The following is a 24,501-nucleotide window of genomic DNA, read 5'->3' as shown; positions in this document are numbered from 1 at the left end:
TGATATTCTATTGGAAAACCACATGTAATACCCAAATCATATGTTCCATCCATCCATCCATTCGCTACCGGTTATCCTTTTCAGGGTCGCGGGGGGTGCTGGAGCCAATCCTAGCTGTCATAGGGCGAGAGGCGGGGTACACCCTGGACAGGTCGCCAGTCTGTCGCAGGGCTAACACATAGGGACAGACAACCATTCACACTCACATTCACACCTAGTGGCAATTTGGATTATCCAATTAACCTATCCCCACAAACTGCATGTCTTTGGACGGTGGGAGGAAGCCGGAGTACCCGGAGAGAACCCACGCAAACACGGGGAGAACATGCAAACTCCACACAGAAAGACCCTGGCCTGATGGTGGAATTGAACTCAGGACCTTCTTGCTGTGCAGCAACAGTGCTAACCACCGTGCCACCGTGCTGCCCCTCCAAATCATATGTTACAGAACAAAAACATGGTAAGGACACCCCCAGCAGGAGTGGTCTCCCCAAGCAGGACAATACTGCTCGACAGTGTACGAAGGCAACTGCTCAAGAACATCTTGGACGCACAACAAAGAAGCTAAGGCACTATGCTGACATTCAGAATTGTAATATTCTGCTGTGACTTTGCATCTGCTGGATGAATAGGAACATGTTTGATTCACAGAGGCCCGGCCCCAAACCTAAACAAACAAAAGGTTCCACAAAGTCATGGTGTCGAAAAACACCGGATACCTATCAAATCTTTTTCCATGCCCCTATGGGTCTGAGCTGCTGACATGTATATAAAGCAAGGGTGTGCTTTAATAGTGTGGCTAAACAGTGTGTCTTTATACTGCATAGCTAAACTATAAGCAATATATCATTTGTTAAAGAGCTGTCTACAACATGTTTAACAGTGTAAATCAGTACAATGACTCTTTGGAACTATTAGTCTGCATCCTTAATAGTTACTCACCCTCACTCAAGCTTCTATTATGAAATCAGATTGTTTTTAACACAAATTCAACTCAACCAAATGATGTGTGAGCATTTGAAGGTAATGGCTACAATAAAAAAATGTGTCCTTCATGGGATAAATGCTATAAACCAACAGCTGCTTCATGAAAATGGAAATGAAATGTATGCGTCATTGCTGACAGAGGGACAAACACAGGGTTGTGATTTCATTTTTCAGATTTTTTAACATCTGAAAAATGAAATCAGATCTGAGTTCTGGACTTTTGGTAGAAGGAAATTATCCCATTTATGTTTTGATCCAGGCTACAGTTTAACACTTCTGTGTCTTGTTTGTCATATTTTTCTTTTCATGAGGCTCCAAATGTTTTCAGTTGGTGAAAGGTGTGAACTACAGGCAGAAGCTCGACACTTTTACCTACAAAGCCATACTGTTGTAACAGATGCAGTATGCAGTTTAGGATTGTCTTGCTGGAATATACAAGGCCTTACCTGAAAAAGCATCACCTCTAAAAACCTGTCAGCAGTGATCCTGTCAATTCTATAGACATTAATGGATTCTTATACTATCAGAGATAGAAGATTTAGAACTGAGTGCTGATAACAAGCTGGATGATCTCTCTGGTCTCTATCATATTGAGACTATCTCTGCAGTCTGTTACATTTTCATATGTATGGGGAATGACCCCCCCCCAGGTCATGTCGCGTGGATATTTCTCCTCCTAGGACATGGCGTCCACATATGGGGACATCACATTTTGGGTTGTCAAGATAACAATACTCAGTTTTGCACTTTCAAATTTCTTTCAATTGAGCCATATTGCTCAAAGGGACACAATTGCTGTTTCTCATTTTGTTTTTGTACTCAGGAAAAATGCTGCTGTGTTCAGACACCAAATAAAAAGTTTTCCACATGATTACTCAACTGAAATAGCAAAGAGAAATTAAAAATGCATGCCATGAAAGAGTTTGGGTCTTAGGAGGCTAAGACACTTGATCTGCACTTGTTCCAGTGAGTGGTTGTGTACTTTGTGCGGTACAGGGTTTGGTACAGTATGTGGTTTAGTGTGTGGTGACAGTGTGTGTGGTGGGGAGCCTGTTTCAACAGTCTCGCAGGATTTCTTTTACCCCTGGCAGGTTCTGGAGACCCCAGCGATATAGGCAATCTGCAGGTGCCTCCGCTCACCTGGCTTCCCTCACGAAGGAGCCTGCTATCGCTACAGGTAGTGCCTTGGCCTCTTTGTGGGTGCTGCGGTGCCATCTTTGGCTCTCAGTCCCAGCTCCAGCTGGACGACCAGGACTTTCTGATGAGACTGTCTGTCGACTCTGCAGTCATGTTTGGCCCAGGGACAGCCCAACTCCTGCAACAGGCTCGAGACAGCCACGGTGTTGCACAAGAGATAACAAGTGGCCTGCTCAGGCGCTCTGCAATTAGAAGGGAGCCCAGGTCTTCCACACACCAGGTGGCTTCTAAGGTTCCAGCATAGGGCCCTGGGGACCTCAAAGGTGGAGATCTTTTACAGACATAGCATCTGCATGCACCAGAAACAGGGAGGCATGTGCAGCTGAGGCTCAGCTTTCCTCTGGCCGTTCCCTCTCTGCCGGGCAGCACAGGGTGGCTTGGTCTGCTCTGGGGGTGTATCTCGCGTCGTGCTCATGACCCAGGGCATCCACCTGCAGTTTCCCTCTGCTGGGAGGCCGGGCCTATTCTCCAGTGGCCCCTACCTTGCCCCTGTCCTTGGGCAGGAGACAGTAGGGTGGATATCAGGAGGAGGATGCTGACTCTGGTCTCCACTTCCCTGACATGCCTACGGCAAAGATGGGAAAAGTGGGTGTCTCACAGGCAATGGTGGATCAGCAGGATGGCTGTAGGACCCTATCTATCCAGTGCCCCCCCCCGGCTCCACATATTCTCTGTTTCGGCGTTCTGTTGCTTTTGGCCGGGACATTGTGGGAGCTCCCAGTTCGGAAGGACATATTTGTCCCAGGCGAGCGGATCTCTGTCCTATCCCTTCCCCACAGGGCTCTGGCAGCTGCCTAGCCCCTGAGAGGGTGAAATTCCATACCCAGGGCTGCCAGCCCATGTGCTAAAGCTGCAGGAGCCCCGTGCAGATCCACCAGGGCTGCCTACTCCCTCGCTCAGAATTGTTATATTCAGGTGCACGGTCCACAATTGGACCCCCAAGAGACTACAGCGGATGCCATCCTGCAGTTCCTGCAGTCCCAGCCAGAGGCGGGCCGTGGCCTCGGTTTCCCCGTGGGACCTAGGCTAGGTCCTTGACGCCCTTCAGCACCCTCCTTTGAGCTGCTGAGGGGCACTGGACTGAAGTCGCTGTCCCTGGTAACAACCTTCTGCTGGCCATACTGTCTACCAGATGGATTAGGATCACTGCAGGTGGTTTCCAGGCACCTGGTCTCCCTGCTGTCCCCTCCCACCTGTCCCAGTCAGTGAGCAAAGCTCACAGTTTTTGACTGTTTTGACTGTTTTTCTTGTGAAAACAGTCAAGATATAAGGTTTACCTTTTACTTTAACCTGAGTTCTAAATCTAAAGCCTAACTGTATTTGAAGACAGGCAAAACAGACTCAACCAGACTTAATCTTGTTTGTCTGTGAGTTTTTAATTAGACTGATTACTTCCTTTGTTCCCTGATTGCCAAGACTTGGGAGAAATATTGGCAATCAACTAAAATGACATCCTCTGATTGGTCGGGGATAAAGCTAGGGTCGACACCTTACACTTCATATGCTAAAGATCTTCTTCCCCATGAATCACCGTATCAGACTGCTGCTGTCATTGTTAGTCCAGTGGTGCAAAAAACTTGACCTGAGTCTTATTAAATATAGTAAACAATATAATATATAACTGTATTTCATTATTTTAGTTACATAATCACAATTACCTATTTTATTACTTTTCACACAAACACATGGAAATATTCAAAGAGGCTCAACAGTAATTGGAATCATCATACAATAATAATAATAATAATAAAAAAAACGCATCTCCACCAAAACACAATGAATTTCAAGGCATTTCAATGGGGGTTAAGGATATCTGCACTGTGGCTGTGCAGCAAACATATGCACGTCCACGTTATCAACAGTGTTTCTGGTCATTTTAACTGAACAAAAGTGAAATAGATTTCTTAACAGCAATTAAATATTTTTTTAAATGTCAAGAGGCTATTAATGTGTCTCTATGAACAAATGGACCTCGACCGCCTGTGATGCAGCTGTAATGTGCTGTGTAGGCTCAGAATGATGTGTCACCACTGCCATCTTGTGGGGAAAAAGGTGTAATACAAACTTTTATTTCACTGAATATAACAATATGACATGTTTACACTATAGTGTGGCATGATCGGGTGTAGGAACGATGACTGATCATGATCACGGTGCAGACTGAGATAACATTTTGCAAAGGCTGAACTGTCATCACAATTAATATAAAAACTCCACAGATTAATCATCTGTCACAGAACATAAACCAAAGAGATGATTTTGTTGTTAGCTACAAGAACAGACAAACAAAAGTCAACCTAGAACATAACCTGAGTGAGACGACTACAATATTACTGCACTACACAACATTATAAAACGCAGAGAAAGTGTATTGCTGCAGGAATAAAATGTCTACAATCATCCTGTAAGTCCCACAGGATTCCTTCCTTTGCTTATAACAGCAATTCAGTAACTAGTTTAACCACAAAAAACACGGTTATTTAACACAAGTCTCATTTCATGGATGCAAAGTGTTACATTTGGCCACAAATGTGCACTATTACAGCACGGAGGAGTTTTATTACAGCATTCTGAGTGTAATTACTACAACACATTACACTAGAAATAATTGAAGGCAAAGCTCCCACTCAGTGTTGACTGATTCAGTGCAAATGTTGTTACTGAATATTTTATTAACCAAACACTCAACTGTTTCTAGATCATATTAAATTAGAGATAAGGATTGCAGTTGTGTCATTTAGCTAAATTGAAATCTACCCTTGCTCAATAGTCGGCAAGCTACACGTAAATCAAATGAATGCAGATATGAAACCGCTATATATGCAATATAAATACATCTTCCACGTATCTTCTGTCCACAGGAATAGACACGATAGCTACAAAATAGTTCCTTCCTCAAGTATGCACTACAGTGTACAATGTAGAAGTGTTGCATACATAAAGGTATCAAGGATCAGCTCGGTAAAAAGAAAGAGCCAGCTCCTCCATTGTGCATCTGTGTGCTGACATGTGGGGCCCAGTGCCAGTTACGCCCAGCAGGGGGCAGTCTTATCCGATACATTACATCAGGCAGTCAGACTTGCACTCATTTCTCAGTGTTTGTGATGGTTCTTAAATATTGCACTACAGTCACAACGGGTGTTCGGGAAGGAGGAAGTGGAATCACGGCTCATCTGCGATCATCTGCGATCATCTGGGCGTCAGTCGCTACAGGCTACAGATACTCTTCTTCTTTAATGTAGAGGATCTCGTGTGCCGAGCTGGGAACCTGAAAGAAAAGACTGGCCATCAAAGGCTGAAGAGATGTCTCCATAGAAACTAAATCCAGATATATGAAATAAATTAAAATACACATTTGGTCCCTGACTTCAATGTAATAATTTACTTTTCTTCCCATTCTTAGTAAATATGTACAGCATTTTAATGTAATATGATCTTTTTGGATGTGTCACAATTTCTAAAATGTCCCATATTGTCTGTCACGTGGATGAACCATTTGCACTTTCAGGTAATTGGTAGCGAAACAGAAACAATGTTTAGCTAAGGCTCAGCTTGCACTTACAAAACTGGGAAAGAGACATTTTATACACAAAACCTCTCCAACAGTTTTACACAGTGCTCCATTTTTCTATGTACAGGCTGACTTTCTTAAGCCACTCGAATCTGTCATCAATGACTGACAGCGTCTGGAAATGTGTGAATGAATTAATCTCTAGACTGGTCCAAAATTTCAACACAGCAATAAAACCCTCAGTTTTTAGTGCTAGTAGCTAAAAACAAAACACTAAAAATGAAGAAAATAAACAAAAACTAGCTAAGATATGTGCTGCTGTTTTAGTGAGTTGCGTCAGCCAGTCTAAGGAGTATTTATTGCTTATTTCTGTGACTGTGTATGAAGCACTTGTGCTGTTGTGTTGTTTCATTGTCAATCTCTTCATCTATTAACTGAATTGGAAGCATACATTTAAATCTAAACCTTCAGTACGTAGAAGAGGACAGGACTTTACATTGCCCCTTGGGGATAAATAAAGTCTTTTTGACTTTGACTGAAGCTCCTCATCAGATTTGGTGATACACGGACTGTTGAAACAGTTGAAAGCATATATGATGCTGGCTTGAACTTTGTGTATGTGCTGCTACTGAAGCGTCGCTCGTTCTTGCCAGCAGATGGTGCAGCTTGGACTGCAGGTATGAAAGTGCTGATGATGTGGCTCTGCTGTTGTCGGCCTGCCTTCACTGACATAATGTGCCCCTTTTCCATTTAGTGATGCTATGTTTATTAAATGTACTCTTTCCAGATCCTATCTCCTCCATCCAGGATTTAATCAAATGGTCAAAACTGATCAATGTCTGTACCTACCATGCCATTCTGAGTCTAACCTTTTCCAAGCGTAACCTGGAAACTGGGCATAAAAATAGATACGACTGTGTTGACTATAAATTTGTTATTGACTGCTACCTGACCCTCCTCCTCCCTCACCTGAAATAAACTTACTACCTTCAGCGGACATGTCCGCTCCTCCTAGCCTGCTGGTAGCGCGGTCCACTTCAGTGTTGACAGGCTATCACTCGTGAATTGGAGCTGCTTTTACAGAGCAGGTTACTGCTCAGGACCACAGACAAAGCAAGAGATGGACTTATTTTAAAGGTAAATAGAAGTAATACTGTGGCCTTTTTCCAGATCGGACTCAGCCTTCCGATGGGGCTGGCGGGAGCGTGACTGCACATGCAAGTCAGTCATTTTGCGTCGATCAGTGAGTGTATTACTTTATTTAACAGTTCTATGTGTCTCGCTGTCTTTTATACTTGAATACATCAAGAGTACGATTAAAAAAACTGGTTATTAAAAAAAACTGTTGGTGTTTTTTGTTCTGCTAAAACATCTTTTAGGTCTTTCTCTACGCAGGAAAAACACTGCACTGCTGTTTAATTGGAAATAATTGGAAAAATGCTGAATACTGAATCTCACAATCTGCTCCACTGACAAATGGTTCCCATTAATGTGCAGTGTACATTTGCTTATTATCAGCTAATACTATTTTCTTACTCATATTAACAGAGGTTGAATGATTTGGAGTCTACATATATTCTCAGACAGATTAATTAAAAGTCAAATAAATACTAGTGGAGTACGTGATGTAATATAACACCGCTAAATTAAAACTACATTTAAATGCATGCTGCGGTTAATAGATTTGTGGTGTTTGAAAACGAAACCTTTTCCTTGTTAAATACAGAGTTAGGCCCCGGTCACACAGGCCTAGAGGTGGGTCAACCTTTTCACTACCGAGGATCCCAACCCCAAATGTGGATGACAAATCCTCCAATACCTCTGAGATGGTGACATCGGAGAAGAGGGGGAGGGAGGATGGAGCAGTGAAACAAAAATAAATGGACGTTAATTAATAGATGCATCATTCGAAGTAGAGTGTTTGGAGGGCAGCCCAGCTCCTGAAATTCAGATAAATGATCTGCAGTGAAAAATGTTGGTTTTGCTTTGTTACTTTTACACTGAAGTTCTACATGCTCTGTTTCCGTCGTGTGTCAAACATCTTCAAGTTCCAATACAGCTTGAAGAGTAAAAGGTGAGTCCGGTCTGCATCTTTCATGCAAACTACAAGTTAACACTGCAGTCTTATAACAACCAAAGCAATCAGATGAGGGATTTTATTTGGCTGGTCTCTAGGCCTCTAAGGCAGTGAGCTCGTTCACTATGAACCTGATATTAAATAGTATAATTCTGCTTTCACTATTTAAGCAGTGGAGTTCCTGCCAGGGGAGCTTTTGCTGCTGTTTGTGGATTTGAATTCAGAACCTGACACACAACAGAGATCTGCTTGTTTTTCTGTTCACATTACTTCAAAAAAGGCTTTTTATAAAGTGCGCTCGAAGGGAAACTCCAGAGCTTTTACACATCAAAGTCTGTTTACAGGTAACAAGGAGTACTACTGCATGTGTGGAAAAACTTTGTAAAAAGTCATTTGAGGTCCCAGAGGGAGCTGCGTGAAGTCTGACAAATGTCCTCAGGTGATGCCACTGGAGCAGGAAAAGCAAAAAAAATATGGCTGCATTGTGGGTAATGTAGTCACCAAGTTTTGACAAGAAGAAGAATGCATGGAAATGCAAATAAAGATCTTTTTAACTGGATAGGGAATCTGCTAATAATACCAGTGTGAGCGGGGATGTTATTTTCAGCCCACTTACAGCTATTTTGTGTAAAGCAGGCTCAGATCAGCAGAGGCTCTATCTCAATGGGACAGATGTGCAGTGAGCAGGTAGTCAGACTGTTAAGGTCCTTTTCAGAACGTATTACTCACTAGTCCTTCACCACAGAGTGCCGCTCGGCATGAAATCACAGCTGCTTGCTGAGGTTTAGAAACAAATAAACAGGTGAACTGTGGGTTGCTTATGAGAGACAGCATCTGTCACTATGGATACCAACAGCTGTCCTGATTGTTCAGCGGTGAGGTAATGCAACTATTCTCTGGTTTACTCTACAGACTATACATAACCCTTCCACTTATACTAAGTCCATGTGTACCTGGTTGACTCCTCCCACTACCAGGAGGCGGTCTCTGATGACGATAGAAGAAGCGGAACATCTGGGGAAGTTCATTGGAGCCAACCTTTCCCACTTCTTCTTCTGAGCATGAAAGGCCTCCACAGTGTCTAGTGCTGAAGGCTCATGACCTAAAGAATGGAGAAGAACAGCTCAGCTAATAATCTCTATGCTTTATTCTAGTCCTCTATACATCCAGTTTACAAAGCTAAGACTAAAATGTATTTAGTCTGCAACCCACGTCTATCCCAACATGTCCTTTCATTCTGTTTCTGACTGAATGTCTTATCTGTGTCACTGATGGCTGCTCTGTACTGTGTTGGGATCTTCTTACTGCTGTCCTGGTATTTGGCTTTTCATGTATGCATGTGGAAGGGCATGGAGGTCCCACGAGAGAACTATGCCAGTATAAATTACAGTATACTTTACTGCAAATGGAGATAATAATCTTCTCTTGATTGTTACAGTAAAATGTATCAAATGTTTGAACTTGCTTGTGAGGCCTTGTTATACTTGCTGGTGTGCAGGAGATTTCTCAGGGGAAGCTCATGTTTACAGAGAAGTTTCAGGATTTTGCTTAGTTAACAAAACTGCCACTGATAATTTATTCAGACTATCTAAAGCCCAGCAATCCAAAGTGTTCAGGCAGTAAAAAGTGATTACAAATCATCAAGTCCTTGTGTGTAGGTTTTTCAATCAAGCTGATCAGCAGAAATTAGTTTGCAGTTCATCTCTCTTACCAAGTCCTCCTGCGACCACCATCCGTCCACGCAGGAAGGCAGCAGCAAAGTCAGCTCTCTTTGTTTTCATCGCCACTGTCTCCTCTGACTTCAGCCAGGTGCCTGAAAAAAGGGAAAGGATAACAAGCGACAGCTGGGGTGAGCATGTTTGTGTGTGTGCACAAGCTCATAAAGTAGATGAGGTGAAGTCTGGTGGCACCGTAGTCCACCTTCAGCGAGATAGGATGCTGCTGAGTTTTCAGAGGATGACCTACCCAAACAGGTCACCCACAAGGCAGCTGCAGCCAGGACAAGGATCGCACACACACAGGCAACAAGGACAGAAAAAGGTTATAACGAATTCAAAGTACAGGAAGGGAGAAAAGGAGGGTCAAAATAATGTTGGGAGGGAGTCTAGTTGAATGTGTGTTAGGACACTGAAAAAGTCAACAAGAAAAAACATTTATCATTTGGGCTGACGCTGCCGGAAACATTGTCATAGCCGTCATATCATCATATTTCACTGCAGAGCTGGTAAGGTACGTTGCCAAGCTTTCAAGTTGCTGGGAGACTTTGTTCTGTTTCAGTCCTCAGTGCATCTAGGAGGCCTTATCGGGCTGTAGCTCAGGAGGTTGGTGGAGCAGGTCATCTGCTGATTGGAACATTGGTGGGTACATCCCTAGCTCCCTGCCTGTATGCCAAATATCCTTGGGCAAGAAACTAACCCCAAGTTGCTCTCCAATGCTTCCATCGGAGTATGAATGTTAGTCGGAAGGCACTGAAAACAGTGATATGGCATGCAGTGAGTAGAAAAGCGCTATATAAGAATCAGTCCATTTACCATCTACACATATATTTATAATTGTGGTTGGTATGATCTGAATGTATACTAACCATTCAGACCATTTAACCAGATCCTTTTTAAATTTAACACCTATTACTTGTGTAACAAAATTACATGTAATCAAATGACTTAAAGTCAGCATTTTGGACACATTTGTTTGATTGTGTCAATAACACCACTGCATTCAAAACTGAAGCCTCACTGCTGGGAATTGAACGCAGGTGCAGGGTTAATTGAGCGCTAATTCTTATCCACCATCAAACAGCTATTGGCAGCTTTAATCCTAAAATATTGGTAACAACATTAAAATCATCAGACAGGTGGGAAAGACTTTATAATTTAATCTCCTTAATCACCAAAACTTAAGACGGACAGTGTTTTCTTCAGTGCTGTCTGATGTGGTTGTCACGGGGAAGTGACATCTGCGGCACTCACGATGATAAAATGTGTAGTTGATAGTAACAGGAAATGGAAATTCAGCCCTGAAAACAATGTTTCTCTTTCCCCAACAGATTCTGCAAAAACTTCTCATTTTACTTTCAGGCTTTGTTGCTGCCAAGCTTTGTTTATCTGAAGAAAACCCAGACAGGAGAAAATCGTGACAGAGGAAGACAGATAACTTCATTAGGGAGTGAAGGAAAGCGAGGGAGAATTAAAAAGATAGAGACAGAACAGGAGAGAAAAGGAATGTCTTACACTTTATCTTTGTCTATCTCACCTTTCTTCTCTCTCTGCTTTTTCTTTGCACTTGTTTTTCCCCCCATTCTCCTTCTTTACCTTCTCTTCCGCATTGCCTTGTTCCTACCATTTTTCTTTCTCCTTTCTCTCTCTCTCCCTTTCTTCCTACTCAATCTTTTTAAGAGGTAGAGACAAGGTCGAGAGCGACAAACAGAGGTAGAGAATGAAAACGAGATAAGAAGCCAGATGGTGAGTCTTGCTGTGTGTTGCAGCAGTGTGTAATGAAGAGCCGTGCTTCTCTTTCCAGCCTGGTTAAGTTAAACTAAAGGGAACAGAGCAGAGATCACAGCTGGCCGTCCACTCTGTTCTGTTTTCTCCATAGCAAAAAAATCCTGTCTTGGTGTTGAACATCATCTGTGCAATTCAAAAAAACCCAGAAGTTATTTATAGTTAGGAATCAGGTTAGACCACCAAAACATGGTTGTAATGTTGAATAATGTGATGCATAATAAGCAGATAAGCTTTAGCTTCTTTATGTCGCTTATTATCAAATTGCTTGTTAAAAAATGTTCACACACAATCACAGCTTTAAGGCTGTATGTGAGTCATTTCATAACACTAATGTCCAACAGACTTGGATCAGATGTTAATGGAGCTTTAGTGTTCCAGCTCTACAGTACAAAGTCAGTGCAAATTTCAATAGTCTGACTGAGCTTTCTTGCTGAAACCATTGATACTCAGGTACTCATCACGACTAAAAACAGCTACTGGATTAAATACTTATTTGCAACAGTATTGATATCAAGAGTGGCGCCTCTGCCTCCTCCAGCTGACATACAAACACATAAACAGTAGCCAGCAATTACTGACAGTCACAATAGCAATCTATTATTATTAAAGTAGTACGATTAATAGACGGTGTTCATTAAACAGGATAATACAGTTATATGTGTCTACAGTGTGACTGAGGCAGGAAAAACTCTCCCAGCCACTAACGACAGCCTTACCAACTCTATTTGATCAGCAATGAGACATGACGAGCGCGGGACAACCTCTGACAACCTCACAATATTGTTTTCAATTTGTTGTTATTTTATTTTATTCTTTTGGGCTGTACTTATGTTACTGTATTTTTTGGCACTATGTCAGACAACTTAAGTACAGTCCTGTGACTGACATTGTTGTTATTGGTGGTTTGGCTGTATTCAGGAGGTCGAGCAGGTCATCCAGTGATTGGAAAGTTGGTGGTTTGATTCCTGGCTGCTCTGTGGCAGCATGCCAGAGAATCCTCAGCCAAGAAACTAACCCAAAGTTGCTCTTCGATCATTGAAGTGTGAACGTTAGATCGACAACACTTAGGCATAAAAAAAAGTGCTTGTATGAATGGGTGAACGAGGCATGGTGTAAAAAGTGCTTTGAGTCCTCCACGAAAGTAGAAAAATGCCATATAACATCCAGACTAGTACTATTTTTATCTTTGTATTAAGAAAAAACATTCTTCCCCCGTGGTGTCAAAATGGCATCAAGTAGTTTAAGTGTTGGTACTGGGTTTGATATTCTAGTATTGTACCAACCCTACCAGTGCAAAGACATCTCAAGCAGATTATTTCCTGCTGTTTGCTGCATGTGAGAAAGGACAGTTGTGGAAAATATCCTGACCTGATTCACCAGAAATTGTCCAAAGCAATATCTAAAAACTGCTTGATTTTTGCATTGTGAAAGATTCTGGATGTATGCTCTGAATCATCGACATTTAAGCTGCAGCAACAGAGTCTTTTGATTAAACTAAACCTTAAGAAGATTAGTTATTTTGGGAATTGATGGTAATTTAGTCCAGTAATACTGGGTCATTTTTGTAGGATGTATTTTGAAATATTATATAACAAAAGTGCTGTATGACAGCAAAACAATCTCATGTAGTGATATGTAAATCGTCTTTACAAAACGAGCCACTTCAGAGCACAGTGCATTTCCTGTGTCTGCTTTTTATTTTTAGCGGTTGAATAAAAATATCTCTCGTCACTGCACTACATCGTCTGTTAAAGACTTCATTACAAAAGGGCAGTTCTATAACCTCGTCTTTGATGTTTTCTTCTATATTTGTATTCATAAAAACAGGCATCAATCTAGAAAGAATTCAGACAGTAATAGCTGATTTTCAAAGAGTGCTTACAGTGTTGCAGGCTGGGTTTTTGTCTTTAAATTACAGCTGTGTCAACACATCCTTCTACAGACTTGTGGTTCAATCCTTTGAGACTGAGCTGCAACTGCAGGCCTCGTTCCTATTTGCTTTGGAGGGATTACACAAGTCTTCACGCCAAGATTTTCTTTGTAGGATGCGGGGAAAACACCAGCATGCATTATTCTCCTCTGGTGGGAGACTGCAGAGGAGAATAAAGAGGCGAGAACGAGAGAGAAAACACAGAGAGAGGATTTCAGATAGAGAGAGAGCGAGACAATGGAATGAAGGAGATGAAGCGATTCTCTGAAGACTGGGCTTTGTAGTCTGTGTGGTGGTAATTTCGTCTGTGGCTCTCCTCTGTAATTGTCCCTCATGATTAAAGCTAGAAAGGGATGGTGATTGGTTCTCGCTCTTTGATAGCTTGGGTATGTCACGTTTGAAATCTTACAGACTGCTGACCGCACAGATGATCCTTTTGGACAGAATGTATCTCACTATGATGTTCTGTCATTTCTAATAATTACAAGCTGGTCTAAGAAGCCAGTCCACTTTTGCTCTATTCTCATTTCTGCTTCATTCCATCTGCTTTGTTATGTTTTAGTCCCTTCTGTTTTTTTAAATTATCTCAAGCAGGACATAAATCACAGTCACAACATGGGAGTTCGTTTGTTATAAGTAGGTCTCGGGGGGGACTGCATCATTTGTGGTTATTGTTCATGTTGCCTGAGCTGTACGAGCTTTAGCAGAACAAAGGAAAGTGCTGCTTTGTTAGATGCAGTAAAAGCAGCAGAATTCATTATTCCAGCTGAAGGTTTGTAACAGAAAAGCAACTGAATTTGAAATTTTCAATCACACTGAAACACCAGCTGAGGTTTATCTGTAGCTCACAGCTTTTGTGCTTACTGAAGATTTAAACTTTTACCATTGGTGAAGACTCAAGCACAAATCTCGACTTATTATTTGGTTAATTTAGGAAGAATCAAGAGGTTTATTGTCATGTATGCCACACAGCAGTGGTGCTTAGCAATGACATTTTTACTTTATGAGTTCCCCACACACAAATAAATGAAAATAAATAACTAAACTAAACAAAAAATAAAATAAAATTCAATACAAAATACTATACACACAAGGCTAGAGTGTAGTCAGAATATAAATTGCAATTAGTATGCAAACTACTTTAATTCAAAGACATCCAGAATGTTTTAGCGTTGTTATATAAACTGTATTATTTAATAACATTTTATAAGTGACAGTAGGAATCAAACAAACATAGAAAAAGGTGTAGGCCACACCTACTACTACTAGAAATATTAATCTCAGTTTTTTTATGCCCTCTTTTCTGTCTCCTTCCACCGTCTCTCCTCACCGTTCTAACTGACCCATGGCAGATGGCTGAGCCTCCCTGACCTTGGTTCAGTTCCTTTTAAATGAGAGTTCTTCCTCCCCACCATTGCCAAGTGAACAGGCACCTTACAAAGTTGTTGTCAACTGATGTGATATAAATAAAGCTGAAGCTGAAAAGCTGATTGGATGGTTCATATGCAGGCTGAGAAGCCCACAGATGTTGTTTTTCCACCCAAAGTAACTTTTTCCCTTCAGGTTCTCGTATGTCTGCATTTCTACTGCAGTGAAGATCCGTAAAGATTAGACAAATTAGTCAACTGACGTAGTGACAACTGTGTTTACAAGCAGGATTATAAAAACATAACAATCACATTAAATCTCAGCTGTCTGCATCTCTTTTTCTGTTCTCCAATTTCATCACTTTTTTTTTGTTAACATCACTCTCTCTCTCTCTGTTCACTTTCTAGCTTGCTTAACCACCGCCACTCATCTCTCTCTTTTATTTTCACTCACTCTCTTTCTCTAAAGCTAAATCTCTCGGGATTTGACCAAAGTCATATTAAGCAAAAAAACAAGAAAGATGACTCGAGTCATCCAGCACAACAACACTACTGATTTACCACCGGGCAACAAACTGTTTTGAAAGCTCAGTCGCTGCTAACCAGCTAGTTCTACATCGTCCAAAGTAGGGAGACATGAGATTCAGGTTGGTACTGTTAATGTTCCTTGTGTTGGACTGAAGTCATTCTTTTCCTTTGGAGAGCCACTGTTAATAGGGGACCAATGCTGGAGCTCAGTGGGAATGCACAGCAGGAGAAGCACTACCACAACCTGCTGCAGTTCTAGATTGTAACATTGGGGTCCATCTATAGTATAAAGAACGTACTGGAGAGGCATCTGCTCATCATTCTGTTACATACTGTAAAAATGTTTTGCTTATTAATAGGTTTTAAAAAACATGTTAGCCTCACTGGGTTGCACAGTGGTTAAGACTGTTGCCTCACAGCAAGAGAGCCCTAAAGGCAAAATGGGGTCCAGGTTCGTATTAGCAGCTGATGACAGGAGGGTGACTGGAATTCTTTGGGAAATTGTCTTGTTTCTGTAAGGTATCTGGATATTTTTAATTGCATCTTGGAATGGATGTTTAACCAATCATCCTCAAGAGTTAGTCTCAGAGTTTGTCACCTTTAGTTTAGCGTATCTTTGCACAAATCATTTATTTGAACAATTCTGTTTCACAGAGCTGCTGTTAAACGATCTCCGATAGCTCGCCATCATCAGCTGCACCTCACCTCAGCACATCTCTGCTGAAGTTCAAACACCAGCAGCTCTGCAGCCAAGTATCACCTCACAAGCAGGGATTGTAAGAATGCTACATAAACTTAAGTTAGAGGATATTTTTCAAGTTGAATTCCATGAGAAATTGCTCCAGTAGCTCCAGGACCCTTGCAAAATATTTAAACAGCTTTTTATCCAGTTTCTAAGACATGAGCCTGGGCCTTTACCCTTAACAACACTGTTAAAGTGAGATGAACGGAATTTTCTTTGTGTGGTGCACAACACTGAAATCAACTACTTTGGAAACTAAACAAAAAAACATGAAAAAACCTAAACTTCGAAAAAATAAACTGTCCATATCAGGAGTTACCACTTGAAGAAAGTGGGAAAAATATTTCCTGAGTAATTTGGGTGCAACATTACTCAGGCAGCATGGTTGCCTCACAGCAAGAGGGTCCTGAGTTCAACTCCACCATCAGGACGGGGTCTTTTTGTGTGGAGTTTGCATGTTCTCCCCATATTTGCATGGATTCTCTCCAGGTGCTCCGGCTTCGTCCCACAGTCCAAAGACATGCAGTTAGTGGGGATAGGTTAATTGGAAACTCTAAATTGCCCATAGGTGTGAACTGACACCTTAAATATTTTTTCTAAAACCAAAATGTGTCATTTTCAGGCAATTTTCTTGCCACTGCTTCGTTCTTTGCATTTCCTTTGTACTTGTTGCATCTTGCCCACATTGCAACATTCGCTAACAGGCGTGTGTCTTAATACTGGCAATATGAAATGGAACAGTAATACAATATCACTGTGTGACAGCAGATTGCATGGTGTGTGTGTATGTGTGGAGAGATACTGCTGCAGATGGATGATAAAGCAATCTGTTTCTGGATCTTGTAATTTAAAGTGCTTCTCATCCCCAACCCTCCCTCAGCAGCTCATCTCCCATCTCATCTCCACCAAAATTAGATTGGAGAAACGGGGTATGGCTGTGTGTGTGTGTGTGTGTGTGTGTGTGTGTGTGTGTGTGTGTGTGTGTGTGTGTGTGTGTTCGTGTGTGTGTGTGTGTGTGTGTGTGTGTGTGTGTGTGTGCGTGCGTGTGTGTGTGTGTGTGTGCATGCATGCACGTCTGCCTGGATCAGTATCAAGCGTTTGTGTGTGTTGGAAGTTATTTTATTTTCATCTTTCCTCTTCTGTCACACATAAAGCAAACTTTCTCCCCATTATCATACATTAACATTATCACGCCCATGTTCTGCTTTATTTGGCTTTCATTCGACCAATCCCAAAGTGTGACCACTTTTCCAGCTGTCTAAAATGACTTATTGATTTTTCTTCTCCCTTTTCTCCTTCCGGTCTCTTCTCAATTTGTTCACCTGTTACTCTGGGGTGCCTTTGCTGGATAGAGGGATAAGTCATGTCACTGTGTTTAGGGACATGGAGTGTGCACAGAATTAAGCAAGGAAAGAAACCAGCTATCTGCACGGTGAGGTTGATGTTAATCACTGCTTTGTAAGAGAGCAGGGTCTAATTGAAGAGGGACGCAATTGCAAAAACGAGATAATGACTTTTATTTTTAGGTAGAAGACTTGATGAAACCTCTGAGTGCTATGAAAACATCCCTCACGTATCAAGCTGAAGTCAAGCGGTGCTCAGTCCTCCAGTCTTCATTGTGCTCTGTAGGAATTAGCATTTCTTTTCTTTTTTGAAAAGCAAAATAAAGACAGGAAATGAGAGTAGAAGGATGGATGGAAGGTAATGTTTGAATGCATTACATTTTTCAGTAATGCAACAATGTAACAAGTTACTGTATCGAAGTAACTGAATTACATTACAGCTACCATTATTTTAATTGTGACACAGAGGTCCTCCAGAAATTAGCTGCAATCAGCTGATTTCAGTTTGTGTGCAGGGAGGACAAACAGCATGATAACACAAAGCTAACAAAGATCCCAGAAGAATGTTAAAGCTGAGCGAATACTAAATTGAGCCTAGGAGCCGGAACCTTCAAAGTCTGTGTGTTCTGCCTTCAACGGCTTTCACTGGTTTTCTGTAGACACTATAAAATATCCTATGTGTCCTCATTAGGATAGGGATTTGTGTTAGCGTTTGGGACTGTAGCATTGGGTTTATATTATTAACTCTTCATTATATGAGAGTGCAATGTGGAAATAAGTGAGTAGTGTAATGAATTACTTTAATAGACAGATACCGCCTGACTGTTAGTTGTCAGCTAGCAGTCAGCCACTGGGAGTCTGTCCTCTTATCTACTTTCCACTTTAAATACGTCGTTTCACTCAGTTGCAGACTAGAAAAGTTAGCTATAGATGGTTTACTCAGTATAATTCTAGAGTCTTTACCTAATATATATATAAAGCGCATTAAGGCCACTGTTTTGATTTGGAGCGATATAAATAAAACTGAATTGAATTTCATATTCTTTTGCTAGGTTTTGTTGTAAACCTCTTCACCGATTAAAATATAAAAACTTTGATTCAAGTTTTGAAAATGTAAAATAAATGGATAAAACTTCACAGTCAATTTGGGCATCATCATTTGCAGATCATCAAAACTATTTCCAGTAAACAGTTCTTCATTCATCCATTTCAATATAATCTAATAAATAGATGCAATTTAAAAGAAAATTAAATACACAGATGTGCAGACGTAGAGGTTAATTAATTCTGAGACAGGCTTTATGAAGGTGTTTCTTTGGACACTGGCTGCTTTGTAAAGGATTTTCAGTCCCGTTCTTGTATCTTAGAGGGGAATGTTTTTTTCAAGCTCTGTTTTAACCAACCATACAAATTAAAGTGTATTCAACCAGCGTTATTGTGATAGATATGCGTAGGACAGCTTTTTGGGCAGAGTTTGATTGAGCAAATAGAAACAACCTGTCATGGTCCTGGGTCGGTGACCCAGCGCTTTTAGTTATCATTTTCTAGTTTATGATGATGATGATGATTATTATTGTTTGAGTTCTGTGTGTTATATTTGGTCTGCCTTTGAGTCTGTGTCTCTGTCTATGGTGTCACCCCATCTGTTTGTGAATCTGTCTGTTTAGTTCAATGTCTTGTCTGGTTCCATGTATCTGAGTTTCCTGTTTTATTGTGAAGGTCCGTGTCGTATGTGAGTGTGATCAGTTTACGTTTCCCCTGTCCCGTCAGCCCAGATTCCTCCCAGCTGTGTTGCCCTCCTGTCTCTCATCCCCTGATTACTGGTGTGTGTATTTAAGCCCTGTGTGTTCTCCTGCCTGTTGCCGGTTCGTCTGTATTACTCAGTGTCAGTCTGTGTATCCACCGTGTCTTCTCCCTGTTGTTCATCGTCATCCTCCTCTGCTTGTTTTCATTCAGGTTTGTGCTCTGTAGTTTAGTTGTTTCCCAGTTTAGTTTAGTTCGAGCCCCGTTTGCTGTTTGTCCACATTCTTTTGTGTTCAATAAATCACCTTCACTCCTCTACGACTGCCTGCGACTGGATCCTCATTTATTCCACACGGCTCGCCTCGGCAGCCGTGACACAACCTCATGGTGCCTTTGCGAAAACGGGACATTAGAAGACTACCAAAAAATGCCATCCATACTATGTGAATTCTGTAAATTTATGGTTTTCCTGATATTCAGTTTTTGTTGTTTCAGCTGAAACCGTCAATTTCTTTCAAGGAGGAGATTACATGCTCTCACAGTTACCACAAGATAAAAGAAAAAGAATGATATTCTTTTCAGCTGTGCGCTAAAAAAGGTTTCTCTGACTGAGTGACCTAAATAAACTAACCAGGCATGTTCTGGTTTGTCAGATCATTGCACCAAGTAAAAATTATTTCTATATATTTTTAAGTTACACTCTGTTAGAAATTCAAAATGATGTCACAAAGTTTGCAGATGTATTACCACAGTTTTAGTACATATTCTGGACTGTATACTTTTAAAAACAATAATGTAAAAATCGAAAATCTTTTGTGATTAATTTTATTAACGGACAAAACACATCAATGGCATTCACTAAGAAAGTTTCACAGACAGGCAGAGACGGGTCTTGCTGCTTGTCTGTAGAAGGCTATTTGAGCATTAAGAGGTGCCAATAATTCCAGTGCCAATGAAGAGCGGCAGCTGAACAACAAGCAGTATAATAAGAAAAGCAACAATCCCTCATTTAAAGTTTGTATAAAAAGTTTGTGAACATACATTGAAAACGATGTAACTTTCTGTCAGTGATTCCTGGAATACCACTTACATGTGTTAAAATCACGGCTGGCACAGAGAGGGTTATTTGGTCTGGAGGTCGTTGTCCTTCTGTGGGGAGAGATGTTTGAGCGATCACCTAACGCGTGACAAAGGAATCCGCTGTAACGCTAATGACGGTCTGCACTCTCTTACCTGTCTGTAAAAGTTGGTTTGGGCATTAAAATCACTGCAGCAACTTTTGAGAGATGTGCAGAGCACGAAAGGAGAGTTAAGAAAAAATCCAAAGAAATTATATAGAAACTGTATATAAAAGGATCAGCTGTGGAGTTTTTCCACCTATAACTAAATAAATAAATAAATAAATACTGCAGGTTGGATCTATTAGCTGGACATGTACTCGTTGTTGGATTTGAAGTGTCCCTTTCACAGCGCAGTATTTTTGAACCAGAGCATGCAGGCATTACTGCATGCGTTTAAATTTCGATTTCACATTTTATATAAGTACATTAGCAGTGCAATGAAATCATTGTTTTATGCCTTCATGTTTAAAAACACAAGCCATCAATAATCACAGAATGCAAGAAATGACAGTGTGAAGATGAGAGTGCACGCAGGGTCATGTAAATGGAGACGAGTGTGGTCAAAAATATGAATTATGATACGTTCATATTTTCCAAGAGGCTCTGTTCAAAAGTCCAGCAGATACTCTCCTCAGGTCGCTGACATTCACAGACTGATGTTACTTTTGTGTGCGATATATATAAGTCTGGTGACAGTTTGGCAGTCAGAGTGACTGACGGAATAAATTATAGCGTTGGGATAAAACAAAGCAAAAATGCCTGATTGACAGAACTTTATTTCTATACTTTGTGTTTTAATAGAACAACAACAATTTGTTAAGCTAACAAAAGAAACTAATCAAAACCAAATGGATTTGCAGATTACATGGAGTAGTCTTGTGTGTGTGTGTGTGTGTGTGTGTGTGTGTGTGTGTGTGTGTGTGTACATATGATCTATATCCTGCATGTGCATGCAGCCGAATTTGTGTAGGTTCACCATTACAAACAGTTGTGTTTTAGAGCTGTCCATGGTGCTGAAATTCAAATAGTTTGAGTGCAATAAAAGTTTATGAAGGAAAAATGTGTTATTTCACGCTCCTGCCTGGACTTTTACGTGACTTGAAATTGATGTAAGTCTGTGTGTGCGTGTGTGTGTGTGTGTGTGCGTGTGTGTGTGTTTGGGTCTTTTTTAGAACCAGAAATTGGAATGGCACTATACTTAGGGGGCCCAACAGTCACTGTGGGGATCAAATGCCAGTTCTCATGAATTTGAAGGCATTTTTGAGGCCTAAAATATGGTTTTAGGGTTAGGTTACAAATAGGTTAGGGTTAAGCATTCATTTCTGGTGGTTAGGGTTAGGCTATAGAGCTGAGGAAAGCGTTTTGTCAATTCTTTGTCCTCACTAAGACATGAAAACGAGTGTGTGTGTCATTAAATAATAGAATGATGTGAACATTTTCTATCATCAAGTGATAGAAAAGAGGAGGTTATTTAAATTACAGCATTATGTGATGATCTTGTTTATTTCTTCTTCACTTTTTTCCTGCTGAGTGTTTTTGACAGCGAAAATCTCTGCTGTATGTGGGGAGGACAGTAAAAAGCCTCAGATCTGTTTCATGTTTTGCTCTCTGTTCAGCTCTGAAGTTGAGCCCCGCTTAAGTTTAGTGAAAGATTCAAACTTGAGCTGGTGTGTTCTGGATGTGCAGTTCTAATACGATTATCTGTCCTGATATGCAATGAATCCTGATATGCATATGGCAAGAATTCTTTCTACTTTTACTACATGTGAAAAACAAATTAAAAACTAGCATACAGGTTAAAATCATTAAGCGCTGTACCTTGGTTGGTGTCAAAAATATTGACGTTCTTGGTGAACTTGGAGCTTTGGTGTCCCCCGCCCTGCCGCAGTCCTCCTAACAGGCACAGCCTGCCAGCTGGGTCCCATATCACACCCCCATAGGAACGTTTGCATGGCATCATGGGTAGCGTAGTCCAAGATCGCGTCTCTGTGTCGTACACCTCAAAGGCCTTTAACGGTCGCTTACACTGACGGCCACCTTAAGGGTAAAAAAAAAGTTGTCTACTAGAGTGACAAATAAAGTGCAGACATAATAGCTGTGCTCGTGTGTTAGTACCTGCCACATAGAGCTTATTGCCAAGCAGATGTGTGTTAGCATCGTAGCGTGGGGTCGGCATGGAAGGAAGTAGCGCCCACACGTCCTTTCGAAGGTCATACTGCTGCAGGATACTACGGGGAAGCAGGTCTGCACACATTCCCCCAAGAGCCAGAGCACGGCCATCTAGACACATGCACAGAGACAGGACATTTCAGACATTATATCACGATGATTACAAAAGTGGAGCTACACTTCTCCACCGCATCCTAGCTGATGGAAACAACTTGTGGGCACTTCATGAAGTGCTAAAAAATCTGCTCATCCACAGGCAGACACGGATGAGAAGTTAGCTTGTGACAAGGCAAGAAAATCTGACAGACGAAGGACAGAAAGTACAGCAGTAGAATAAAAATGCAAGAGTCCACGTCTGGCACTTTGGCATGACACCCCAAGCATAAGAATCGAAAGCGAAGGCGAGTGTCGAAGCGTGAGAAAAGCAGCATTAATCGTCAAAATGAAGAGGAAAAGAGCTGCAGGGAAGCAATCTGCATTTTTATTGTGTGTTTACTTTAGTCAAGTGTTTCTTTACAAAGCCACTTGACTTCAGATTCTAACCTCAATGCATCTGCATTAGTGACAAGAGGGGAAGAAAGTTTGCAAAAACACTTTATATTCATTTGGGGAAAAGAATGTCTCATTACCACAAGTTCATTATTAAATATCCAGAAAATAACGATCCCACAAACGTCAATAAAAATGGCATCATTTAGTCAATGTGGTGGCTGACGCTCCATTCAGAAATACCAGATTTGTTTTAATTTGCTATTATTGATTATTTTGTCAGACGATCTGTCTCTTTTTCAGCTGCTCGGGATGAGCTGGGGGATGAAAGTGCGAGCAAAGGGCAGAGGATCGAAAAGTGGTCAGGGAGATAGAGGGAGCACAATGGAGCCCATACACAGCCAATAAGTCTATGTGTATACAGCATCTATCTGCGTTCCCTCGGACACTGACAGATGCACCGGAGTCATAGAGAAGCTCCCTGAGAAGACCGGTCATACTAGCTGCAAAATGTAGGAATAAATCAGAGCCCCCAAATATCGCTCCAATGACTTCAGACAGCAAAACAGAGCCGACTTTTTGGTAAAAATTAAAGTGCACCCAAGTGTTGTTCTGAAGTTCACACTGGAGAGCAGCTACTCTGATTATCTTCTTCACACTTTGCACAGTTAATTCTTGATGGATGCATCTTGTTTGTTTTTATTGCTCTCATTTTTAGGCACATAAAATTAGCCATAACTCTTTTATTTCCTATGAAATTTCAGAGTTTGAACTACACATGGGCACAGAAAATGTATGGTTTTAATTTTGACTAAAGTTATTCTCCACTGATGACAATAGATAACGTGACAATTGGGAGATTAACAAGGTGACAGATAGCTATTGTATAACTGAGCTCAGGGTGGCAATCATACATATGGACCTGGCATATGTGTGACTCACTCAACACCAGGAATAATACCAAGCAAGCACCACACATTGATGGAAATAGTTTTTCTGTCCTTTATTTACCCCAAATTACTCATTGAAAACTGGGTTGTTTAGTCTGAATAACGCTATAAATAACGGCCTACATTAGACATCAGTTTAGACCATATATAACCCAATACAGCCATAAAACAATCACCTCCAGCCAAAACCTATTCAAAAGATAACTTCACCAAACTGTGACTGATTCCCATTCATGCACTTAGCAACTTTGATATGTTTCCTTGATTGGCTGATGATGACCAGTGCACATTACAAAGGCTAAAATTGGGTTAAATTTGTCTTAAATGGAACGTTGAGTGGTTATTTTAGCCATTGTTTCAAAAATATAACTGTATCTTTCTTTGTTTCACTTAACATGATTAATTTTTTGCCCACATGCTAATGCATTCATATTTTCTGTGAAACAGCTGTGATCAGACAGCCGCACGTGAGTGATGTTTCTCACGGGTTTGTGTTTCATTGTATGTTTCAGGGAGAGCGTATTTGTCCTGAGCTGAGCCTCTGGACATCCATCATCCAAACACTGATGATATTCATTCAGACCTGCAGTCGACTTAAAATTGCCAGTTAACCTAACGTGCATATCTTTGGACATGCATGTGCGAGGAAGCCAGAGTACCCGCAGAGAACTCATGCAAACTGTGAAGCCCCAGCCGGCTTTGCTGTTAAGCAAAAGTTCTAATTACTGTGGTGTCCAGCCTGTGGGTAATAAAACTGTACCCACGTGCTACCGGAGTCAGATTTGAGTAGTCTGCAGAGTTTCTGGAGGTGTCAATGTGAGTGTGAATGGTTATCTGTCTCCCT

General features: G+C 41.1%; 1 protein-coding gene across 1 annotated transcript in view; it reads right to left on the bottom strand.

Annotated features, from left to right (window-relative positions):
- Positions 1-4,220: 4,220 nt before the first annotated feature.
- klhdc8a (kelch domain containing 8A) overlaps positions 4,221-24,501 on the bottom strand; it is a gene marked incomplete at its 5' end in the record, with an annotated part of 71,924 nt that continues 51,643 nt past the window's right edge. Inside the window, 5 exon segments of the mRNA XM_080890751.1 lie at positions 4,221-5,452; positions 8,726-8,874; positions 9,484-9,585; positions 21,868-22,086; positions 22,165-22,329. Coding sequence (XP_080746877.1) covers positions 5,399-5,452; positions 8,726-8,874; positions 9,484-9,585; positions 21,868-22,086; positions 22,165-22,329 — 689 coding nt within the window. The 3' untranslated portion in view covers positions 4,221-5,398.

The sequence above is a fragment of the Rhamphochromis sp. 'chilingali' genome, assembly GCF_963969265.1.
Source record: "Rhamphochromis sp. 'chilingali' genome assembly, chromosome: 9".
NCBI lineage: Eukaryota > Metazoa > Chordata > Actinopteri > Cichliformes > Cichlidae > Rhamphochromis > Rhamphochromis sp. 'chilingali'.
The sequence above is the reverse complement of the archived record's forward strand: the minus strand, read 5'-3'. Positions and strand labels throughout refer to the sequence as shown.